At 42.3% G+C, this 25,402-nt stretch overlaps 1 protein-coding gene across 9 annotated transcripts in view; it reads left to right on the forward strand.

Moving 5' to 3' along the window:
* ARID2 (AT-rich interaction domain 2) overlaps nt 1–25,402 on the forward strand; it is a 167,519-nt gene that overhangs the window by 94,465 nt on the left and 47,652 nt on the right. For all 9 annotated transcript variants that reach the window (XM_053256470.1, XM_053256473.1, XM_053256469.1 and 6 more), the window contains 5 exons: nt 15,301–15,434; nt 15,554–15,772; nt 21,903–21,970; nt 24,694–24,760; nt 24,845–25,095. In XM_053256470.1, the coding sequence (XP_053112445.1) occupies nt 15,301–15,434; nt 15,554–15,772; nt 21,903–21,970; nt 24,694–24,760; nt 24,845–25,095 (739 nt within the window). The remainder of the gene's footprint in view (nt 1–15,300; nt 15,435–15,553; nt 15,773–21,902; nt 21,971–24,693; nt 24,761–24,844; nt 25,096–25,402) is intronic.

A 25,402-nucleotide genomic window follows, 5' to 3' on the forward strand; every position in this document is an offset into this window, starting at 1 on the left:
TTTCAATTTTATGGCTAATGGAATATTCAGGATTTGTAATGGTAGAATAGTTTTTACAGCTCATCTTAACTATATAGACATTACTGTGCCTGTATAACATGTCTGCGTCATGTTCTCGAAAGTCATTCAGACTGTCTTTTTTAAAAAAATGTATGTTCCTGTAAACTTTACTTCTAACTGCAGGCTTTAATTGTGAATTAGCCAGCTTATTTATTAATTGCTGCAGGCCAATATTAATTTAAAAGCACACTTGCTAATTTTTGAGGGTGTTTTACATGTAGAATGTCCCAAGTTAAATCCCTGGCATCTCCAGGTGGGACTGGGAAGTGTAAACAATACTGAGCTAGATAGACCAGTGGTATAATTCAGTATAAGGCAGCTTCCTATGTACTTTTTTCTACTGTTTGTTTGTTTTGTTGTTCAATTTTATACCGCCTTTCATAATGCATCCCCAAGCAGTTTACTAAAGTTAAAATACAATAAAATTTTATAAAAATAAGATATCAAACCTTAAAATCATGGATTTGATCATGGAGGAAGGGGCCGACCTGGTATGTATTACCGAGACTTGGTTGGGGAAGGCTAGTGATCCAGTTTGGTCCCAGCTTCTCTCTCCAGGATATTCCATAGAGGAGCAGGTGAGGGGATGTGGGCAGGGAGATGGGGTGGCTGTGGTCTATAAGGATAACCTCTCCCTTACCAGGGTCCCTGTCAGGGTATCAGACCATATTGAATGTGTGTACTTGAGTTTGGGGACCAGGGGTAGATTGGGACTTCTGTTGGTGTACCGATCACCCCGCTGCCAAGTGGAATCCCTTACTGAGCTCACAGACCTGGTCGCAGAACTTGCGTTGGAGTCTCCCAGACTCTTGGTGCTGGGGGACTTCAATGTTCATTTCAGGACCAATCTGTCCGGGGTAACTCGGGAGTTCATAGCAGCCATGACAACTATGGGCCTATCCCAAGTGGTCTCTGGACTGACGCATATTGCAGGTCACATTCTTGATTTGGTATTTTACTCTGATCAGGGTGGTGTTCTGTGGGTGGTGATTCCTGTGATTTCCCCATTGTCATGGACGGACCACCATCTGGTTAAGGTTGGACTTACGACCTCTTCCCACCTCTGCAGGAGTGAGGGGCCCATTAGAATGATCCACCCGAAGATGTTATTGGATCCATTAAGGTTCCAAGAAGACTTGGAGGGATTTAATGTTGGCTTTGCTGGTGATCCTGTTGATGCCCTGGTTGAGAATTAGAACAACTTGCTCACCAGGGCAGTAGACACGATTGCTCCCAAGCGTCCCCTCTGACCTGCTTCAAAATTGGCCCCTTGGTATACGGAAGATCTGCGGGGGCTGAAGCAGCAAGGTAGGCGACTGGAGCACACGTGGAGGAAGACTCTATTCGAATCTGAGAGATTGCGACATAGAGCACATCTAAAGATCTATGCTCAGGCAATATGTGTGGCAAAAAGGCTGTTCTTTTCTGCCCGTATTGCTTCTACGAATTCACGTCCAGTGGAGTTGTTCAGGGTTGTGAGGGGATTAGTATCTGCCCCCCCTCCCTTGAACCAGAATTTGGAGTCATCAGTTACCCGCTGTGATGTGTTTAAAGAGTTTTTTGCAGATAAAATCTCTCGGATTCGGGCCAACCTAGATGGAGACTCCACAATTAATTTGATGTCTGAGCTGGAGGTGCCCAACGACTCCTCTTATGTGATTCGACTGGATAGGTTTCATTTTGTGATTCCTGAGGATGTGGACAAGCTGCTTGGAGTGGTGAGGCCTACCACTTGTTCTCTTGACCCTTGTGCAACATGTTTGATTGATCTAGCAGGGAGGTTGTTGTAAACAGCCTGGTGGAAATCATAAATGCTTCTCTGAGGGAGGGCAGGATGCCTCCTTGTCTTATGGAGGCAATCATTAGACCTCTTCTAAAGAAGTCTGTATTAGATCCCTCAGAGTTTAGCAATTATAGGCCTGTTTCCAACCTCCCATGGCTGGGCAAGGTAATTGAGAGGGTGGTGGCCTCTCAGCTCCAGACAGTCTTGCAGGAAACTGATTATCTAGACCCATTTCAAACTGGTTTTTGGGCGGGCTATGCAGTGGAGACTGCTTTGGTCAGCCTGGTGGACTGCTTTGGTCAGCCTGGTGGATGATCTCCAATTGGCAATTGACAGAGGAAGTATGACTCTGTTGGTCCTTTTGGATCTCTCAGCGGCTTTCGATACTATCGACCATAGTATCCTTCTGGAACGTCTGAGGGTGCTGGGGGGTGGGAGGCACTGGGGGGTGGGAGGCACTGTTTTACAGTGGTTCCGCTCCTACCTCTCAGATAGATTCCAGATGGTGTCAATTGGAGACTATTGCTCTTCAAAATCTGGGCTTAAGTATGGTGTCCCTCAAGGCTCTGTACTTTCTCTAATGCTTTTTAACATCTACATGAAACCGCTGGGAGAGATCATCAGGGGATTTGGAGCTGGATGTTACCAGCACGCTGATGACGCCCAAATCTACTTCTCCATGTCAACTTCTTCAGGAGCTGGCATATCCTCCCTAAATGCCTTCCTGGAAGCAGTAATGGGCTAGATGAGGGAGAATAAACTGAAGCTGAATCCAGATAAGACGGAGGTACTTATTGTGTGGGATCAGAACTCTAGAGACGATTTTGATCTGCCTGTTCTAGATAGGGTCACACTTCACCAAAAGGAACAGGTTCACAGTCTGGGAGTACTTCTGGATTCTCAGGTTGAGGAGGTGGCCAGGGATGCTTTCTATCAGCTTCGGCTGATACGCCAGCTGCGCCTGTTTCTCAAGATCAATGACCTCAGAACTGTGGTACATCTGTTGGTAACTACCAGACTTGACTTTTGTAATGCACTCTATGTGGGGCTGCCTTTGTACATAGTCCGGAAACTTCAGTTGGTTCAGAATGCGGCAGCCAGGTTGGTCTCTGGGTCATCTCGGAGAGACCATGTTACTCCTTTACTGATGGAGTTACACTGGCTGCTAATAGGTTTCCGGACAAAATACAAAGTGCTAATTATAACTTACAAAGCCCTAAACGGCTTAGGCCCTGGGTATCTAAGAGAGCGTCTTCTTCATTATGAGCCCCACCGCCCATTGAGGTCATCTGGGGAGGTTCGTCTCCAGTTACCACCAACTCGTTTGGTGGCTACACAAAGATGGGCGTTCTTGGTTGCTGCCCCGAGATTGTGGAATGCGCTCCCTGATGAGATACGATCCTCCCCATCTCTGGCAATTTTCAAAAAACACCTGAAAACCCATCTTTTCAGCTTCCTAAATTTTGGGGGTTTTAATATCTGGTTTATTTTAAAATTAAAAACCCGATTTTGGGATTTTATTTGTTGTTTTAAAATGTTTTCAATTTGTTATATTGTTTTTTAATTTGTTTTAGCTCTTTACTGTTTTAGTGATTTGTTTTAATTGTAAACCTCCCTAAGCCATTTTGGAAGTGCGATATACAAAAATCAATCAATCAATCAATCAGTAAAATCAGTTAAATGGGGGGGGGAAACCATAAAACACCCCCCAAAAAAGCGCCACCAACCTTTAAAAAGTATTTGTATTATCCCTGTAACAGGGAATGAAAGTAAAATATTAAAAACAGCCTTTCTAATAGAAAAGTAGTAACTTTAAAAATAAATAAATTGCAAGATATGTAAGGTATCTCTGTGTTCAGGTTTTGGAAGGATGCAAATGTATTTAAATTTAATTGACTGCTTTAACCATGGGTTCTTAAACACGCTTTGTAGGGAATAAACCCTGGCTGCATTCTCACAATCTGGTGATCCTAGTTAAAGAGTTAACCAGAATTGCTCAGCCTCATCCTGGTTGTGAGAATGCAGATTTCCCAGGCAATCCTGGTTAATAGTTAAATTACATTTAATCAGGATCGATAACCAGGATGAAGTGGCTTAATGCAGTTTAAACAGGATTGCCTGGGACATGTACATCCTTACAACCAGTTCCATGGGGCTCAGCAATACTGACTCTTTTACCAGAGTTGCTGTGATTATAAGATCACAGTCCCTGTGTGTTCTCTTATTGAATACAGTGGAAGTTAATTTCTGAGTGTATATTTCATAGGAGTGCACTGCACAGGCCTGATTAGGTAACAACAATTAGTGTTGACAGTGCTAAACTCAAGAAAAAATAGGAATCTAGCTGTGCTATAGCATAGGGGGAAATGAGAATTTTGCTCAGACATCACTTGCCAAGACAAAATTCAGTAGTCTTGTAGCTTCTGATTCATTGAGAGAGCAGATCTTCAGGGATATCAATACTGATGCTAAGCCAAGCAGTTAAAATACACTGTTCTTAATGCCACTACATAAATGGGTAACTACTTCCACTGTAATCTAGTGTCTTATACAAGCAGGAAGAATTTAGGAGCCGCATATCTGTGTATCAGATGCATGTCCTTTTTCATATTATCCCTTAAAAAAAAAGTAAAGAGTTATATGTAGTAGATTATTTTATCATAAAGGCTGTCTTGTGTTTTACGGGGGAAATTATTGAGGTCTAGGTGAGGTCCGTTGTTGACCAGGCAAAGTCATTTTGCATAGGTTACGTTTATAGGAAAGTTCAAGAAATTAATTATCAGTAATATAATTTTTTAATTAATGTATCTGTAAAAGCAGAGTAGAACAACAGTTTTAAACTTATCCACCCCCCATCTTCGAACGTGCTAGAATGCTGGTCCGCGGAACTGGTTTGGCACTCCTAGAATGAACAGCTCTGTGCACATCCCTAGTAGGATTTCAAATTCAAACATTATTCCTTTTTATTGAATAACTAACATGCATAGTAAACTTGAATCTGAGACAGATTCAATTTCTGCTTCTCTTGGGGCATGATGTCATTTTTGAATTATTGATCTGATTATCGAGTGTTAAAAATCTGTTGAGAACAATGATTATTTTATTAAGAATTTCTTCTAATTATGTAAACCTTTCCCCAATATACTCTGGTATAAAAAGTAGTGCATTCAGTTAATTTAAGTGACAGGATTGTTTATGCAAAATTTGGTATCTGTAAATAATCACTTGACTTCATTCTGCACAAACAAATCCACAAACAAACTCTTCAAAACACACAATATATTATATTATATAGAACACTAACTAAATCCCTAAACATTTGAGCTATGGAATGATTGCTTGTGATTATATTTAATTTATTCTCTTTACATTTGCACATTCAAAAGTTTGAATGAAATATTTGCCTCTTAAACCATGCTTAAGGGTTTGGTTACAGGCCATTGAATCACATATTCCATCCCTCCTCCTTCGGGCAAACTTTCCATCCCCTCTTCTTTGAGGTTTGGAAATGTTGGAGGTTATCTCAAAATTGGTGGTTGCAAAACCCTCCCATAAGGCATGGTGTTTTGTCCCTGACCTTGTGCTGCACCTCTGAAACACAGTACAAAGTCAGTGGCAACCCCTGCCCACTTCACCAGCTCCAAGCTCAGGAGGAGGGCTGGAGCTTGTCTCTGTCAAGCTGCACCACTGAAAGTGCCTAAAAGCAGAGTGGAATGTGGAAGAGTCCCTGCCTTTCTCTAGAGCTGTTGGGGTGAGGGATGATCCCTGTAGTTGTGCTGTACCTCTGAGATAATTGTGCCTCGAAAGCACAAAGCAACATAGGGAAGCCCCTCCTTCTCTTGAGCTGGACTTTCAGAAGCTTATTTATGAGACAATTCTCAGGTGCTTTGGGTGCCTGGTGAGTGCAGTTGGATACAGGCAAGCTCCAGCTCCAGTCCTGAACTTGAAATTGGGGAGGGCTGGGAGGATCATTCCTGAAGTCATGCTGCACTCGACATGACAGGCAGTACTTTTTCAGTGATAGGGACCTACCAGGACTGCTGCTCAACTTAAAAGGCAGCCCCAATGGTGTAGTGATGGGGCTGCTGCAGAATGACTTTAAACTAATTTGGTCAGTGGTGCATCAGTCATGCTGTAGCATCTCCATCACTACACTGTTGGCCTTGGAACTGCCTTTTAAGTTGCATAGCAGCCCTGGAGGGTCCCAAGCATTGGCTGTCATGTCGGCCGTTATTTCTACCTCCATGCTTTAGAGAGAGGCTGGGACTTATCCAAGCCTCAGAAGCACAAAATGAATTTGGAAAACTTCAGAAATGAGCACAACTGAGGGAATACCACCTCATCCCCTGTGTAGCTCCAAGCTCAGAAGAAGCGCTAGAGCTTTTAATGCTAGCCGGTGGGGAGGGGACATTTGCCATGGCATGCATGGCAAATAGAACTGTAAATTCCTGCTTCTCCTGAGAGCATACCATAACCATTAGAGCATACCATAACCATAGTTGGCGTTACCCACAAAAACTTTCAGTTAATTAACTAGGAAATATAATTATAGCTGTTTTCATTACTTAAATATGAGTCTTTAATAGTCTTTTTCTTTTTCAGAAAATTTCTGAATATCATATTTTAACTATTATTGAGATCATTGTGTGTTAAAAACCTGCTGAGAACAATAATAATTCTCAGCAGATTAACTGGTATATTTCCTAGTTAATTAATTGAAGGCTTTTGTTCTGCATGTGATCCAGTTATTCCAGATCTTGTCTACTGAGGGAATCTAGCACTATTCCCCGAGAACTATCAAATTTTGATAAGTGGCAGAGAAGATAATAGAGAAGAGCAAGCAGGAGCGTAACCCAGTATGGTATGGTTCTGCCAAGATAGGTCAAAACCAATCAGCATATAAAGAAGACGCTACTTTCAGAAAAGCTCATACAGAATAAATTCAATCCCAAAGTTAGCACACTTAGTTTGGCACTATAAAGCTAAATCCAATTTTATAAATAGAATAAATATTATTTTATATTCTAATTTTTTAAATAGAATAGAATTGTAAAATACACTTCTTTCCTTCCATATTTGTGTGTCTGTGTTGTATGTTTAGTGGCACATAATATGGCATATGTGCACCCACTACCTTGGTACTGCCACCCAGAACAAACCTCATTCCACTCACTGCTGAAAAAAATTAAAGGTAACTCTGCTCATTGTTGACAAGAAAACCACAAACCACCAAAAATCAAACCAACCTTCCTTCCATCCAGCCTACCAGAAAGAGCCAGGAGGACAGTGTAGCCATGGCCTGGTGGAGACAATACTGAGCTAGATGGACCAGTGGTCTGATGAGACACAAATCTTCTAGGCTCTTACCATGAGAAGAATTCTTCTTTCTTCTCTTCTTCTCCAGAGTATGTATATCCCACACTACAATGCTGTCTGCCTGTGTCTGGATAACACCATGGCCTCAGGTTGGTGCTGGGCCCTGACTGACAGCCTGACACATGGGTCAGGGCACAGCCCATCATCTCATCATTGGCCTTGGTGGTGGTATGTGTGCTTGTATGTGTTAGCAGCACTAACAGGCAGATTGTGACACATCTGGTTTTGGGGCTGGCCAAAGTGGGGTTTGCTGCCAGTGGTTTTCCAGTGGGTGTGGGTGACCATGAGTCACTCATCCTCCATGGACAGTTCTAGATAGCCTAGCAGGGGGAGTTTGGCCTTCAGGAAGACTAGCTGCTCCACCAAGTCAGCATCCAGGCATGAGTGATGGGGGTGTCTCCGCATCCCGAGCCATGGAGAACTTTCGCTCTGGATGCTGCGTGGCAGACGTGAAAGGAACTATCTGGCAACTGTTGTCAAGTCCAGCCAGACTTGTCGATGCATTGCCCAAAACTGGATCGGCTCCATTTCCCAACCTGCCACCAGCTCTTGCAGGTACTGCAGAGCCCACTGTTAAGCACTGCTGTAGGGCTCTGTGGGCTCCTCCCGTCCTCCTGGCAAGGCACCAAGGTATCCCTCTATAAACAATGGTGGAACACTGAGGTGGAACTACTGGCTCCCTTGGCTGTGACAAGGATACCACACTTCTGAACCGGGAAGCAGTGGTGATGCTGATGCTAGGAATGGACTATGCACTAGCACTAGGTGCTCCATCACCCTCCTCCTGGTTGTGCCCCAGCCTCCTATCCTCAGCTCTCCTAACCTCTTCAACCAGGAAGTCCCTCCACCTGGGCAGTTGGTCGGGGTGATCGCTTTGCTCTTCATCCTTGGGTCCAGGGGCAGAGCCACCATAGCACAAACAGGTTCAAAGAACCCGGGTCGCTGCTCTCAGAGGCTGTGTCTTGTGCCCCAGCCACGCCCCCTGCTCCTGACATCAGATGCAGGGGGTGTGGCTGGGGGGTGCTGGTGGCAGGCTGAACCGGGGCTAGTGCTGGCCTCTCTATGCTACTGCTTGGGTCACGTAGGCAGGACAAAACGTGCTGCCGATGCACCCAAGGATGTCATGTGCTGATCCCCGACTCCAGTCCTTAGCTGACCTGCCAAGGCAATTCCTTCAGCATGGACTGGAGCTCACCCATTGTCTTCTAGAGGAGAAGAGTGGCAGGCAAAGCCTGGAACAGCATTGTTGTCTGGGCACACAAGCTGTTTGTGGCAACGACGAACGTCTTGAGTGTCAAGACAACGTCTGAAATGAGTTCCCAGTCCTGGGTGGATAGGTTTCATACTTCCAAGCCACACCTCCTTTCAAAGCCATAGGTGGCCAGCTCTTGCTCCTGCAGGTGCTGGAGCAAGAGAAAGGTGGTTCCACCAGGTCAGAACATTCTGAGGGATCAGGTGTTCAGGTAGACCAAGCTCAAACAGTCTCTCCTTGAGCATATGCTTACCCTTTTCATTCCGCTGAAAGTAAGCTGCTATCTTGCAGTACATCTCCAAAAGAGCAGCCATGGCAGCAGAAAACTGGCACTCAGCACCTCCAGCAGGGATGCCTCACCTGGCCTTAGCCCCAGAAAGGCCAAGCGCATCCTGCACAGCCAGGTTCAGAGTGTGTGCCACACAACGGATGGATACAAAATGAAGCTGTTCAGCTGCATTAACTATGTTAAGTACATTGTCACTCACCAAGAACCCTTAGCGAAGGTTTGGCTGCCCGGACAGCTATCTCTCCATTTGGTGATCAATGGCCAGTGACACTTCATCTGTCGTGTGTTCAGGCTCCACCACTTCCACATGCTGTAGAGCCCACCTGTGTTTTGCTGCATGGGAGGGACTGGCCATCCCACCAGCAGCAAATGTTCTCCCATTATCCTGCCCTCTCCAGTGTGCTGTGAGAGACAGGAAATCAGCATGCAGTCCACTCCAGCCGGTCCACAGCTTGGCAGTAAAGTGCACGTGGGTGTCAGGCACTGCTGCACACAGCAGTCCCAACATGGTCTCCCTGCACACCCAGTACAGGGAGGGCACCACCCACCTGCTGAAGGTGGTGCATGAGGGGATTTTATAGTTAAGGATAAGCAGTAGGAGCAGCTGGCATAAGCCAGAGTTCTCTACCACATGGAATGGCTTGTCATCCAAAGCAATCATCCCAGCAATGGCCTGGGTGATAAGTGGTCTAGGCAACCAGACCACTTGCCCACCAACTGCACCCAGAGTGCAGGCAACGTCTCCTGCTTGGGAGCAGGAGCAGCTGCCTTGCTGCCACTAGTTGAGGGCACACCAGGCAAATTCCTGCAAGCAATGGTGCCCCTGTGTGTTGCCATTGCAGGTGCAGCAACACCCTCAGTGTTAAAATACACTTAAGGTCCTTCCCACTGCTGACCTTTAGGGATGTGCACGAACCGGTTCGGAGGCCATGTTGGAGGCCTCCGAACTGGTTTGGAACCGGACCGGTCCAGTGGTCTGGCACTGAGGGGGGTCTACCTTCAAGGGCGGGGGGTAGTACTCACCCCTCCTGCCGCTCTTCCTCCTCCGGCACTGCATTTATGATTGAAGTTTTGGGAGCGGCACCGTTCCTCCCTGCCACCCCTGCCCCCATCATTGCCCGGAAGTTGCGTAAATACAAGCACGCACGTGCCTGTTGCCGCCGTGCACGCGCCTGCCGCCACCGTGCGTGCGTGCACGTTGCATACGTCACACACAGCATGCATGTGACGTATGCGGCGCGCGCATGGTGGCGACGCGCGTGCGCCACGACGCGCGCACGTGTGATCGTATTTACATGACTTCCAGGCAACGATGGGGGCAGGGGCGGCAGAGAGGAACGCTGCCACCCCCAAAACTTCAATCCTAAATGCAGTGCCAGAGGGGGAAGAGCGGCGGGAGGGGTGAGTACTACCCCCCCCGCCCTTAAAGGTAGACCCCCCTCAGTGCTGGACCGCGCCGCAGTGGTTCCGTGCACACCACTACTGACCTTTACCCTGCAGTGGATGCAGACAGCTTGAATTAGGTAAACATGGCAGAGCACAAAATGGTCCCACACCATACTGCCTTCAGAGCTTGTCTTGCCCTGTTTCAGCAGTGGTGGTACTGGGGCTGCTAGTTCTTTCTGGGGACCACCACAACCACTGCCCTTGGTCCAGGGCTGAGAAGGAACAGGAACTGTGGAGAACTTGGTTTTCCTCAGACCCAGGGGGTTGCATTGCTAATGGGGATTGGGAAAACACCTCTCCCCCCCCCCCACCGCAGCTGCAGCTGCTCTGCAGTACCCGAGAGGAGGGCCTGCACACAATACAGATGACTCAGGGGGTAGGCCCCTCTGGCAATCGCCCACCATGACCAGCATCATTCCTCCCTCTCTCTGCCAATCTGCTCCTGGCTCTGCTTCGCACCTTCCCAGACATCTTGGGGTTTTAAAATTAAACCCACCCAAAAAAAATCAGAAAAGAAAAAGTGGGTGGGTGGCAAAAAACACAAGCAGGGAAGCAAACAGAGAGAGCCTGCAGGCTTGGCACCAGAACACACCTGCCTACAAAAATAAAAAATAAAATTAAGTGTAATCTAGGCACACTGCAGCAGCAAAGGTGCAGCTTGGGGTGGTAAAAGAAAAGAAGAAAATAGCACCCCAGTGATTAAAGTCTCTTGGTGCTAGCTGTAAGCAAGGCGAAGAAAAAATCCACAGAAGAAGAAAAATTCAAAGCAGCACCCAGTTAAAACTGCTAGTATATTATTTTTTTAAAATTAGGAAAAGAAAAGCAGTTGTTAGCACCACAAATAAAAAATTGTGTGTGTGTGTGTGTGTGTGTGTGTGTGTGTGTGTGTGTGTGCGCGCATGTGTGTGTGTTGGGGTGGGCTGGGGGAATATAGAAACAGATAAGCTCAGCAGGACACTCTCCGTCTCTCTCTGCACTGGGCTAGGGCAGGCACCACCACCCATCTGCTTGCTGCTGCACCACTCTCTCTATCTGATCCTTTCTCTCCCTGATGTTTCCTTTTCAAGAGAGGCACACCATAAGGCTCCGCCTCCAGTCCCAGTTCCCTTAAATGCATTTTGAAACTCTCTCCTTTGGCCTTCCCTCTCCCTCTCCCCAGCCAATGGGGGCATAGTTGCCCATGACAAGAAGCAAGGAGATACAAGCCAATCAGAAGCCAGTGCCAGAAAACCAATCAGCAGTGGGGAAACAGGCCACCAAAATGATGCTTGAAACATGCAAAATGTTTTGAGTCAAAGCAGGGTTATTTTGTTCTGAGCTCAAAACATTATTTGAAGGGCTTTAAAACAGTCCGTTTTGAGCTCGAAACGTTTTGGCAGATGAAGACTTTATTTACATAGGCCTTTTGGTTGACAAAGCTGGTGGTGGTGGTTCTGTTCTGTAGAACAGTTAAATTGATTCTCTTGATTTTATAATGCATTATTTAATTATAGGCCACCATGATAATCTGGTTATAGGTTAAAGGATGGGGTATAGCTTTTAAAATATGTAACTTTGATTGCTTAAGGATAGTTTTGGAACCATCTTTAGAGCCTCTTCTGGGTAATAGTGAACCCCTGGTTAAGATTGCTAAAAGGTGGGCACTGCTTATAAAAATGTTTGCACAAATCCATCCCCTTCAACTAAGTTCTAATCAAAAATATAGTGGGCAGTAGATTGAGGTGAAGGGCATATTCCATCAGGAATGTTTGTGACACAACTCTGAAATGACTGTAGTTTTGAATGGGAGTGCCAACCACTATGTCAGTGAGGTTTCTGCAGGAGATACCACTGTAATAATATGCACTCTATATGGGGCTGTATTCGGAATGTATTCTGAAATAGCTGATACAAAATTCAACTGCAGGACTTTATCTGGAACCACTCACATACAGAGATAATATTACACCAGTTATGAGAAATTGCACAAGTTGCTTGTATGTTTCTAACCTCATTAAGAGTAATAGTGTGACTCTTTAAAGCCCCAAATCCAGTGCTTGAATTACAGATGAACTATGGGAGCACTGTTGCCTTTTGTGATGGCTTTTAAGCCATAGTTTTTTACACAGTTATAAGTGGAAACATGATTCAACTAAACCTGGGGGAACTTAGGGGCAAGTGCTATAGATTTAATTAAGTGTACCCATATCTTTTTGTCTCTTATTTGTTTGCTACCCGTTTTGAATTTGTTTTTAGTTTATGTTAATTCTTCTTTAAGCTGCTTCAAAGTTTGAATTTTTGTTAATATTGAAAGCTACAGTTTGTGCCCATGCAGGACCTGGGCATTGCAGGACAGAAATATAAAAGTAAAAATAAGATAAAGGAATATTAAATATTAATAAAGTTCCTATATATTGTGTGTGTGATACAGGGACACACCAATCTCTTTGCATTGCTTATACACCATTGGTAGCCTATAGTAGAAATAATTATTAAAATAGTAATGCTTTTGAGCAGATAGATTAAATCAGTGTTTTATAGCTGCTTCCCTCAAAAACACAAAGCAATCTTATGTAGATTTAACTAAGAGTTTATTCAGAAACAACTCCATTTTCCTCATTCTCCTTTCCCCTCCCCCTATCTTTCTTACTCCACCCCCTACTCTCTCCACAGGATCCTTACTGGGACAAACTTCCCAATAACAAAACATAAAAGATTACTAGACAGAATACAACAGTCACGTACCTGACAGCATGTCCCTGTTTTCCCATTCAGGTGCACATAGGGGCATGTTGGCAGGTATGCAATCAATTGTAGCAATGAAGTCTTTGAAGATGCCTGATCTACTTATGATGCAAATCTGGTCTTCCTGGATGGGAAACTTTCTGGACACTCAAGAGACATCACTCTGAGCTCTTCATAGCATGAATGTGACAAATAAGTGCTATCTGTTCCTCCGATATATTTGCTTCAGCAGTGAAACATTTCAGATTTGCTTCTTCCATTTTAAAAACATTTTTGAAGGATTTAACTTCCAACCAGTATTTACAGGTGGAAAATACAGCTATTGCAGTGCACTGTATGTGGTGTCATTTAAAGCTGTGATTGGTACAAAATGCACCAATACTCTATAGAGTTTGTACTGGTACCCTTCTTCCCTCTGGGCACAATTAAAAGTGCTCAAAAGAAAGTCCTTAGGCCTCACCGGGTTACTTTTCCCCTGATGTGTTCTCTGAAATTGGCTGAGAGTTTTGATCCTAAGAGCCTGATCCAATGTTTGCTTTCTTAGTAGTAAGTCCAATTTTAGCACAGTGGGGCTTATTCCTATGTAAGTGTGCATAGGCTAAAAGCCTATGGCTCTTCTACAAACTCTGCAAGATCTTTCCTTTGGAGATTACTTTCTCTTCTAAACATTGAAAAGGTGAAGACTATGTATGGCCCTGTTCAGATATCACATTCTTATCCTTTAGATCAGTGTTTCTCAATGTTTTTGGAATCATGGACCAGTACATTATTCATGCGCAGGTTCCTGGACCAGCAGTTAGTAAAAGGGTTGCCTCTCTCACCCCCACCCCCAGGCACCTCCCCAAAATCAATTTCGGGCAGTTCTCTGGAGCTCATTTCTAGGCAGCCCTCTCTGCTGGATAATGTTCATTTCAAGGAAGTGAAATTAATATTATCCAGCAGGAAGGGCTGCCTGGAAATGAACTCAGGAGCGCTCCCGGTGGCCCAAAATTGGTTTTTTTGGGGTGTTATTTTTATTAGTGATGCCTCGCGAACCGGTACACAATGCCTCGCGGACCGGCACCAGTCCATGGACTGGTGGTTGAGAAACACTGCTTTAGATCATGGATTGGAGGATCGGAAACATGCCACAGGCTCATTTGCTGCTCCCTACCCACTCTCCCTCTTCCTGTCTCATAATTTACTCTTTCATTTCTTGGTTTCCTCTAACTGTGATCTGTTGTGCCAGGAGGAGAGCTGGTCTTGTGGTAGCAAGCGTGAGTTGTCTCCTTTGCTAAGCAGGGTCTGCCCTGGTTGCATATGAATGGGAGACTACATGTGAACACTGTAAGAAATTTCCCTTTAGGGGATGGGGCTGCTCTGGGAAGAGCACTGCATGCAGAAGGTTTCAAGTTTCCTTCATGGCATCTCCGAGATAGGGCGGAGAGAGACTCCGGCCTGCAACCTTGGAGAAGCCGCTGCCAGTCTGTGTAGACAATACTGAGCTAGATGGACCAGTGGTCAGACTTGGTATATGGCAGCTTCCTATGTACCTAATTAGTTACAGCCATGGTTTCAAATGTGCTGGCAGTGGTTTGGTTTGGTACTAACCACAGTTGTCCAGTTCAGTCATCATGGTTAAAGAAAACACTGAAACAGCCAAAAATGAATCAATGCACAAGACCTGAGAAGGGGTGTGCGAGCCTGCAGCATGTTTTGGATATTCCAAACTGTGTTTTAAGATTATCTGAATTGGGCTTATGTTTTGTGTAGGGCACTGTTCTTAGCTGCTGCTGTTGCTGCTGTTATTATTCAGGAAATTTCTATACTGCTTTTCAGCAAAAAGTTCTCAAAGTAGTTTACAGAGAAAAAGTAGTAAGACCTCATCTATCTTAGCTTATGGATGTTTTAACTTTACTCATATGGTCAGATCAGGCATTGGTTAGCCAGTGAGAAAGAAAGATTTTGTTCAGCTCTGTAACCATTGACATTAACATTGAATGGCGGTACCTGAGTTAAGCATTTGGCTATCAAGTTCTGTTAGCGATGTAGCTGTCTTCTCTATCTTTTAAGTATATCTGTTAAAACTGCTATAATACATATTTAGTTTTATTTAAAAATTATCAGATTTCACCTGCAGTGCAGTGCAAAGTGCATAGAGTTTAGCTAACTATGTAAACTGCTTTTATAGATTATATTTTTCTTAATATAATTACATCTTTTAAACCAAAATTGTATTGTTGGGAAGACGGTGTTCAGTTTATGTAATTAAAAGTCTTCAAAATTTAAAACATTGGCGCTTCTAAATTAAAACAATTTACAGATTCCTCAGCATTGTAATCATACAGCATGGAGTTGTATGTACTGAAAAACCCTTGCTCTTCATTTCAGTTATCTAGAAAAGTATGAAAAAGTACATCACTTTGGAGAGGATGATGATGAGGTACAACCAGGCAATCCAAAGCCACAACTTCCTATAGGTGCAATTCCATCTTCCTATAATTACCAGCAACACAGCGTGTCAGGTAAATTTTGACAAACTAATTAGTGGTAATACCATTTCTCTTGGATTCTGTGGGATAAATAGTCCAAGAGTCTGTAAATGCTAATATGACTAATGGTGTACTTTTGCCTTTATGAATAGATTTTCTTCGACAAAGTTATGGGCTATCTATGGACTTTAATTCGCCAAATGACTATAATAAATTGGTGCTCTCTCTCTTATCTGGACTCCCAAATGAAGTGGACTTCGCTATTAATGTATGCACTCTTCTGTCAAATGAAAGTAAACATGTTATGCAGCTTGAAAAAGACCCCAAAATCATCACTTTACTACTTGCTAATGCTGGGGTATTTGATGACAGTAAGTTTCTAATTTGGTATAATCCTTTAAAAGTTAAATGTACTGCTGTGTTGTAAAGCTCTGGGGCTTATTGTTTAGTTCATATGACTATTACTATCTTCTCTCATACCTGTAGTTTGCTTAGATATTGTCTTCTTGGGTGTCTTACATAAAAAGAGCTCTGCTGAATCAGTCCAAGGTTTCATCTGGACCAGTATCCTGTTTTTAGTAGTAGCCAGCCAGATTAATTTATGAACCCCAGAATATGACACGGGAACAACAGTTCTGCACCTAATCTGCCCTCCTAACAACTTGCATCCAAAGGGCCTTATACTGGACTATTCATTTTCAATTCCTAGCATGGAATTTGCCATCTTTAGTGCAAAAAGTCATAATTACTATATTTCTGAGAAAGTAATATTACTATATTACTATATTTCTGAGGAAGGTAGTGCATGAGAAAGGGTTGTTGCAAGCAGTCTGGGGTGTACAGTACCCAGATATCTAGAAATCCATTGCTAGCTTGCCACTGACAAGGACCTCCAGCCCTCTGGTGAGCAAGACACCCACCACCACACAGATCTCCTCACCAGAGGTCACATTTCCACTGCCATTTCTGAGAAGGTGAGAAACAGCAGGAATCTTTTCTGAGCAGTCGGGGATGGCTCCTGTTTCTTACCATCTCCATATCCCAGTGCAAATGACAGAAGACCCACTTCTCATCCAAACCCTATACCAGAAAAGGATCTGAGAGAAGTAAGGGGATTGATGGCACCCATAAATAAGCTTAAGCCCAAATTTGTGGGTCCCTGACAGTATGACTACTCCAAGTACAAGAGTTTAATCTGTAAGCAAGTCTTGACTCAGTCATTATGCGGTGAGTTCTGCAGTGCAATCTTACTGTATGTCCTGTGATTAGGGGAATTTTTGAAGATTGCAGCCTAATGCAAGAAGCTGTGAAACACACCTTTGTTGTTAACACTCAGTTTTAAATAGTTGTCATTTTGGGTAACCAACCAGGAACTAGGATTCCCCAAATATTGGCCAGTCTCATGCACCTGGGGATTAACAAACCAGTGAAATTGTTTTTGTAGTACAGGAGTTAGACAAGAACCATTGCTGAAGAGGTGTGCACCTGCAGCCCTCAGTATAGGAACAGCCCTTCTTTATTTACAAATTCATTCTCCACCTTCTTAGCAGATTGAAAGTTGGCTAACAAAAATTAAAAGAACGCTATAATAAAAACAGAATGGCAGCAGCAATCATAAAAACACAATACAAACAATAAAGGCATCATAAAAAGCTGAAAAGAAAAAATAAAATATAGCACTCCGAGTGTATTGGGGAAGGCCCATTGAAATAGAAGTGTTCTCAGATTTTTTTAAAAAAATGCCAGGGAAGATGCCACCTGAAGTTCAGGTGACAGAGTTCCAGAGAGAAGGGGCTACTAAAGGCTTATTCACCCATTCCTACCAGTTGATCTTCAAAAGAAGGTGGGATACAGAAGACAGCCTGGCTGGAAGATCAGGACAGGTTCAAGTGGGAGAAGGCAGTCTTTCAGATAACTAAAGTGTTTTAAAAGGTCAAAAGCAGCACCTTTAATTGTGCCCGGAAATTCACTGCTAGCCAATACAGCTGTTACAGTAGAGGTGTGATGTGCTCAAATGAATTTGTCAGGACTCTTGTCACCCCATTCTGTACCAGCTGAAGTTTCTGAAGGGCCTTCAAAGCCAGCTCCATGTAGAGCTCATTGCAATAGTGTAGACAAGGGTAGCAGGGGCATGGCAAGCCATAGCCAAGTCCATCAGTCACAAATAGTGCACCAGCTGAACCTGGACAAACTCATTCCTGGCTGTCCAGGAATAAGGGTGAGTCCGGGAGCACTCCCAAACTGCAAATCTGTTCATTCAGGGGAAGTTCAACCCCCATCCAGAGCTGAAAAACAACTCAATCCTGGATCCGTGGGCCTCCTGACCAGGAGAGGTCCCCAATAGGGATACACTCCGATGTCTTCCTCCCAGCATAGGTCATCTACAAGAACAACTTTCAGTATCAAAGCCAGGGCAGAAGCTGGATTGAAAAGGATCCAGATAAGTGCTGTCCTACAGAAATCCCTGGAGTTGAGTCATCACCAGTGTTCAGGGGCGTAACAAGGCTGGAGTGGGCCCAGAGACAAAATTTTAAAATGGGCCCCTCGCTGACACACACACACACACTTCACAATATATAATCATGTGACTTGCCTCTGGGGGGGCGCTCGAGGCATGGAGGCCCCCAGGCAGCCGCCTCCCCTTGCCTAATAGTAGTTACTCCCCTGCCAGTGTTCTTTCCCTCCCTGCCCCCATCTGTCTGCAGAATGTGTTTTGTTCTGGACAGCAGTATCAGTGCGCGCACACATATATTCAGAGTGGGACCTTCCTGATTCAATCTGAGCGGGATCTAAAATTAACAGAGCAGACACAAAAAAAACTTGTGTGCATGCACACATGTCCATGCCTTAGAGGGAACACTGGTCATCAGCACACGGTCAAACACCTTTCCCAAAAGGGGCAGGTTTGAAACTGTCTGGTAAATTATGTAGGGTGGTGGGGTGAAGGGAGGAGTTCCTCAGCAGGGGGCAGACAATTACCATTATGCAGTTATTGTATAACTCATAGAAACTGGCAATATAGAAATGTAATAAATAAAATTATGTCTTCAGATTAGTAGTGGTGTTGAGACTGACCGAATGTTATCTTGAATTCCTCTCCTTCCCTGAAAACCAGCTAGAATTATTTACAGCAAAGTTTGCAGTTAGCCAGTTTCCAGCTCAAGACAGAGTTGAACTTCCTAGATAAAACATTTGCACAAAATCTATGAGTGTTATAAAACTATATCTTCGTTTCAGAAAAGAGAACTTAGAAGATGCATTTTTTCAACAGCTTCCTAGAATTATATTTCATATTGTGCGTCATATTTCTAGACATCAGATTTAAGGATAAGAATTTCATACAGTTGCCCATTAGCAAAACTTTGCTCAGAGTAGTATCTAAGGTGGTTATATGTAAGAATTCTTGTTCTCCTTCTGAAAATCACATCTATAAATTTGAAGATCACATTCTAAAGACTCCGGTTTGCAAGGACTTCCCTGTGATCTAAAGGAATTTTCTGTTGTGCACAAGGAATATTCCTTTGCGCACAGAAGCATGGGAATCTCAGTGATCATACTTTAATTAACTAGATCTGTAAATATCTCAGATCTGTGAATGTTGATATCAGTAGGTAAGTTTCATAATTTGTTCTTTTCCAAATTTAAAGGAAACCAAGTGGGTGTGTGCACAAAACGGATTTAGCATACCTTTCTGAGGTCAGAACAGAACATGAATTCCCGGAATGTTCCATTGGAACAAACACAGGCTGTTCAGAAGGAACAACCCCTTTCTGAGCGCCATTTTGGATTCCAAATTGGTTGGAATCAGTTCTGGCCTCTGCACATGCACGACAGCCATTTGTGTGGTGATGCTGACCACACAAATATCTACAGCGCATGTGAAGAGGCCAGAGGAGCACCATTATGGAATCCAAAATGGCATTCAGAATATTCCAACTTGAAATGGGCTTGTTATATTCCGAGCTCGGAATAGGCCCTTCATTTGAAGGGCATTCTGTTCCAAGCTCAGAACACTCAAAATGGCTCTTTTTGATCATGGAATGTTCCATGTGCAGAACATTTTGCACATTCCAAGAATTAAGTTGTCTAAAATAGTGCTTTTTAATATATTATATTTACCTGAAGATGACCCTCTTAAAAATAGAGGTTAAATAAACCTTATACCTATTAACCAAATGGAGCAGGATTCTGATGGACCCCTCAGTTTCTAATATCAAAGAACTTGGGGGGGAAACAAAGTTTTGGATTCAGGTAAATACAGTATACTGGCCAACATGTTATGCGTTCTTATCTTGACTTTTCTAATTGGCCTGCAATGCTGTGGACAGTCTAAAGAAACACTAGTAGTCTTGCTTAAATGTGCAAACACTTTGGGAATGCAATTTCCATTGTAAAAAATGGAAGCTGTGCTCCCAGTGTGCTGGTGCATTTGTACTCTTGCGCAAGTCCCCAGTGCTGCCTTAAACACTCACAGCAGATTGGGTCAACTGGAGATGCCGACATAGGACTGCATAACTTGTTGGTCACTGTAGATATCTTGATTTCTGAGAATCTGTATTCTGATATATTATTTTTTAAAAGTAGTTTTTTAATGTTACCTTTTTTTACATGCTCACAACTGTATCTCCCTTATAGCTTAAAGTGTATTTTCTTCACACCCTGTTGCCCATCATTTTTTTTCTACATTTCTTTCTACCTGCAATACCATTTCCTTCCATGAAAATTCCATTTTCTGCAAAAAAAAAAAAAAAAAAAGCTATCGGATTCAGTTCAAAGCAAACAATATGAGTCAATAGCTGTCTGGGCTCAGAGCATAAGCACCTCTGATTCTCCCCCCTCCTTCCCCTCCCTCGTTCTCAGCCCATTTCAGCCACTGCTCCCACCGCCGCCACCACTTTCCCCATAACCACTTTCTCTCGGCCGGCCATCCATCCATTAGCCTGCCCGTTCTCTTTTTACCCGGCAGCTCAGTCACGAACTCTCATGAGAGCTGCCACACATGGGATTCGCAATGGGTACATTTAAGAGAATTATATAGAGAGATTATATATAAAGATAGAAGATTTTATGCAAGCAATCAAATTAGCCATCTATTCAGCCATTACCACATCTTGTGGCAGCAAATTCTACAGACCAATTATGTGCTGTGTGAAGAAATACTGTACTAAATCTGCCACTTTAATTGGATGGCAGATGGTTCTAGTGTCATAAGAGAGGAATGGAGAAAACCAACTCTCTTCCACTCTTTTCACACCATGAATAAAGTTATAAGTTTCAGTTGTTGCCCCTTAGCCACTTGTTTTCTAAACTAAAAAGCCCCAAATGCTATAACCTTTTCTTGTAAGGAAGAGGCTGATCATTTTGGTTGTCCTCTTCTGCACCTTTTCCAGCTCTACAATATCCTTTTTTAGATGCAGTGTACAATATTCCAGATGTGAACTCACCATAGATATGTGTGAAGGATTATAATATTCAAACTTATTTTTGATCCCTTCATAGAATTATAGAGTTGTAAGGGACCCTGGAGGTCTTCTAATCTAACCTCTGATCGATGGGGAGGTTCCTTCCAATGGGGGAAACTGCTATAACATCCCTGACAAATGGCCATCCAGTCTCTTCGAGCAAGGGAGATTCCACTACTGTGCGAGACAGATTGTTCTACTGTCAAACAGGTCTTACCGTTAGGAAAGTCCTTTTAATGTCTGGCCTGAATCTGCTTCTTGTATTTTCATAATAATCTCTAGCCTGGAATTTGCCTTTTTCACAGCTGCCCCACATTGGGTTAAAGTAGTAACAGAAGTTGTTTGTTGTTGTTTTGTAAGTATACATACTAGATTTATATTTTCCTTGCACAATCCAGCATGACCCCAATAACTCTTTGGTTAGTCACTGACAGCTCAGACTCCAGCAGCGTATATATGAAGCCTCATTATGCATAATTTTACACTTAGTTACATTGAACTTCATTCCCTGTTTTGTTTATTCACCCACCTAGGAGAGATCCTTTTTGAAGCTTTAACCATCCTAAAGAGTTCAGTATCATCTGCAAACCACCTTGCAGCTTACCCCTAACTCCAGATCTTTTATGAACACATGAAAAAGCACCCATTCCATTACAGATCCTTGAGGGACCCCCCTTCTTACTTCCTGTGACTGTGAAAATTCTTTATTTCTTCTCTCTGTGTCCTGACCTTTTAATCAGTTACAAATTCATAAAACAGAATATGCCTCTTAAAAAAAAAAGTCCCTCTTCTGCAGTCTGTTCTGTTCTACATATGAACTACCTGATGTAGGCAGACACAGTTCAGAACAATTTTTTAAAAATGCTATACCACTTCTAATGGACAGTAATACTGGTGCTACAGTAGAGCCTTATATTGCAAATGAAATAGATTGGCTTACTGTGAAACTATTGCTGTATTCATTATCAGTAGTAGAGTAGTATGGCAAACCTGTTTATGGACAATTTTAATTGTAACTTTAATACTTTCTAACTCATAGCTTTAGGTTCATTTTCTGCTGTATTTGGTGAAGAATGGAAGGAGAAAACGGATAGAGATTTTGTTAAGGTAACTTTTATATTATGGTTTAAAAACTATCTTGCCAAAATGTCAGGTGGAGAACTTTACTTTCCATTTAGTTTTTAAATGTAAAAATAATTAAAACAGTAGTTGCAAAACTGGAATAATGGGAAGAAAAGGAATATGTAAGAATGGAATGGATAGAGAATATACAGATTTTTGGAGTAAGATAGGTCTGGTAAAATAAAATTATTAATATCGGGAAGACTCGGGGAGATAAAGTGAGGCAGGGAAAATGATACAATGACTGTTTATTATAACTAGTAATGGCAAAGCAACATTTGGGATGTAATGTTTCTTCTGTTAGATCAAAAATGATAAGTTGAGTTTCACACAACCACTTTGCTCATAAATGCAGCCTCTTTTTGTTGAATATGCTGTTCATTGTAAAAACATATTTTGATGAAGCACACTGCCACTCAGACTTGTGTGCCAGATTTTGATCTGTGCTTTTGCTACGCAATCAGAGTTATTTGCATGCCATGAGCACCTTTATATATGGCTCTTAAAAGTCATTTCATGTACCCATGACTGTCCTACCTAGAACTTATTTTTGAACCTAGAAACACTGATTTACCACTAGAGGGCGGGATCTTCTACATTAATGGGATTAGCAAGGCAACTTGCAGTAAAAGCTCTGTTTTGTGTGACTGGTTAACAACTGTTCATTAGTTCATCTTTTTGAACAAAGAGATACAATACATAGTACTTTCAGTTCCCCATGCAGTGCAATAGGTTTTGGCAATATCTCCATATCTATATTAGTATAAACTGCAGTTTTAAACAATATTGGAAGGGGAAGGTGGATAAAACACTACAGAGCACTTAACCTCATTGGCATTGAGCTTGACCTGGAGCATGGAGTTGCAGAACCCTGAGCACAAATTGTTATGATTTTTCTCTTCTCAAATGAGGTACTATCCACTCCAGTTCCAGCTAAGGATAAAGCACCTTTGAAAAGTATTTCATAACTTGTTAATTCTTTGAGGCAGCTATTACTGTTTATTAGAAATATATCTTGTTCACAAAGAAATACATGTCAAAAATGGGAAAATAAGGGTTTTTTTTAAAATGGATGGATATAGAAGCATCTTTACAGCAAAACTGGTAAAATTCAGTTTCCAGAATGGATTGTAACTGAGATTTTTCCCATTGCCTTAATCTTTCTGAACAATATTTCCTTAATTACATGTAGCAGTGTTAGCTTTGTACCACTTAAAGCTGAGGGCACCATTCTTCCCTGCAGATACATTAATGGAGAAATAGGAGGCTTATGCATACCTCCCCCAGACCCTTCTCTCAGTCAAGTAATAGCAGCTTTGAGGGGAGTGGGTCAGATGGGAATATGGGAGGTGTGAACAGACCTTCAATTCTTCATAATGACCTAGTGTGCTGAGTGCCTGTCGGGAGTAAAACAGGACTTTGTTTCTTACGGGGATTGCTCCACATTTGGCAGTCTGTGCCTACGTGGGAAAGGATCAGACCCCATACCATTTATTATTATATCAAGGACACACAAGTAGTTCTGTCTAGATGGGCATATGGAAATGTACCAAATTATAATGCATTTGACCTATCACATCTGTTGAAATAATTGTGTCTGAGGAAAGACAGTTCCAAGAATGCTTCATAGTTTACTGTTAGCAGAAACAGTGTGTGTCTACTGTATGTTGTGGGCTGTTGTTTTTTTAAGGAAGCAGTTTGGATGTGTTCCAAAATCTATTTATAAGTGTTACACTCGATGCAGTACCACAGTACAGTTAAGGGGTGGGTGGGGACGACCCTACTTAATAATATTATTAAGTAAGATAGTATTTGGTAACATTGCTTCCAAAATATCTGTATGTTGGAAATCCTAATTTTCCTTCTGTTTAATGTTATGTGGTAGAGTGAATATTACTTAAACAGGATATATCTTAGGTTTTTATGAGGGAGGGCATTATGTTGACTTTAGAGGAATGATTTCTACTGTTGTCCTTTTAATAAGCAATAACAATATTATTTTGGCAGGAGTATGATTAATAATTGTTCTGTATACATTTTTTCTAAAACTAGTGGAACAGCACCTTTCACTCCCCACCACCCCTTTCTCCCCAAATATAAATCAGTACTATTTTCTTGGCACATTTTTTTAAAGACAATAAGTACACAATTCATTTACAGTTTGAAGAAAAAGAGATTGGTAAGATTAAAGAGAAGTGTATTAAAATGAACTAAAGGAAAGATACTGTTTTGAATTTTGTTATAGAAGTTGATATTTTGTTTTTAATTTTTAAAAAGGAGAATGATTTGGGGTTAATGGTTGCATTGAAATTAGCATTACAGCATTTGCCATAATGATTTAAAGAGAACTACTGGGTCAGATTCAGTCAAAGATGCAAACAGCTGGCCTTAAAAGCAAAGTATCCTTGTACATTAAATAAAGTCCCAGCAGGGAGAAGTTTGGTGAGTGCAGAATTCTGTCATTGCATAGCTGCTGATAATCTCCATAGCCATTCAACGATTAAAGACACAGGAGGTTTTGGGGGGGTCAAGAGTTTGCAGCCTTACATCAAAATGCAATGCAATTTGATCACCATCTCTTTTGGCTTTATAATGTAAGATATTGTACTCAGTGGAGTCCTTGGTTTCCATTATTACACAATAGACATTCAGAGACAAGTATCTTGTTAAAGAAAACTTCAGAATATATATTTTTTTTATTTTGTCAGTTTTGGAAGGATATTGTTGAAGATAATGAAGTACGTGACCTCATTTCTGACAGGAACAAATCTCCAGGTGAGTTACCAAATAAACATTAAATTATATCTGGTCATCTAGAACAGAATGAAACCATTAAAGTGAATACCTTATCTTTTGTAGATACTCCATCAGAAGACTGGATATGGGAGTCTTTATTTCATCCACCACGCAAGTTGGGCATTAATGATATTGAAGGACAGCGGGTTCTCCAGATTGCAGTGATTTTGCGAAATCTTTCCTTTGAGGAGGGAAATGTTAAACTGTTGGCAGCTAATCGTACCTGTCTTCGTTTCCTGTTACTCTCTGCTCACAGCCATTTTATTTCTCTAAGACAGTTGGGGCTTGACACTTTAGGAAACATTGCAGCAGAGGTAAGCAGTAGATACAAAAGACACAACTTGTGAGTTCAATGGCATTAAATCCTGAAGTTGGGGAGATCTTGAGTTTAAAAATTAAGGATAGTTATATGATGAAAATCAATGTTTTTCTGGGCCAGGGGATAGAGATTCATATCGACTCTTTAAATAAAAGGGTTTTTGACTGTTTGTAAGGGATGGTATTGAGGAATTAAGTTTCATCCAGCCACAGTTTAAAAAAGAAAAGAAAAGCAAAAAAGCACAGAATATAGATATCCTGAGGTGATAATTCCCCAGGCATATATAGAATATGTGAACATAT

Source organism: Hemicordylus capensis, chromosome 5 (assembly GCF_027244095.1).
Source record: "Hemicordylus capensis ecotype Gifberg chromosome 5, rHemCap1.1.pri, whole genome shotgun sequence".
In the NCBI taxonomy this organism is placed as follows: domain Eukaryota; kingdom Metazoa; phylum Chordata; class Lepidosauria; order Squamata; family Cordylidae; genus Hemicordylus; species Hemicordylus capensis.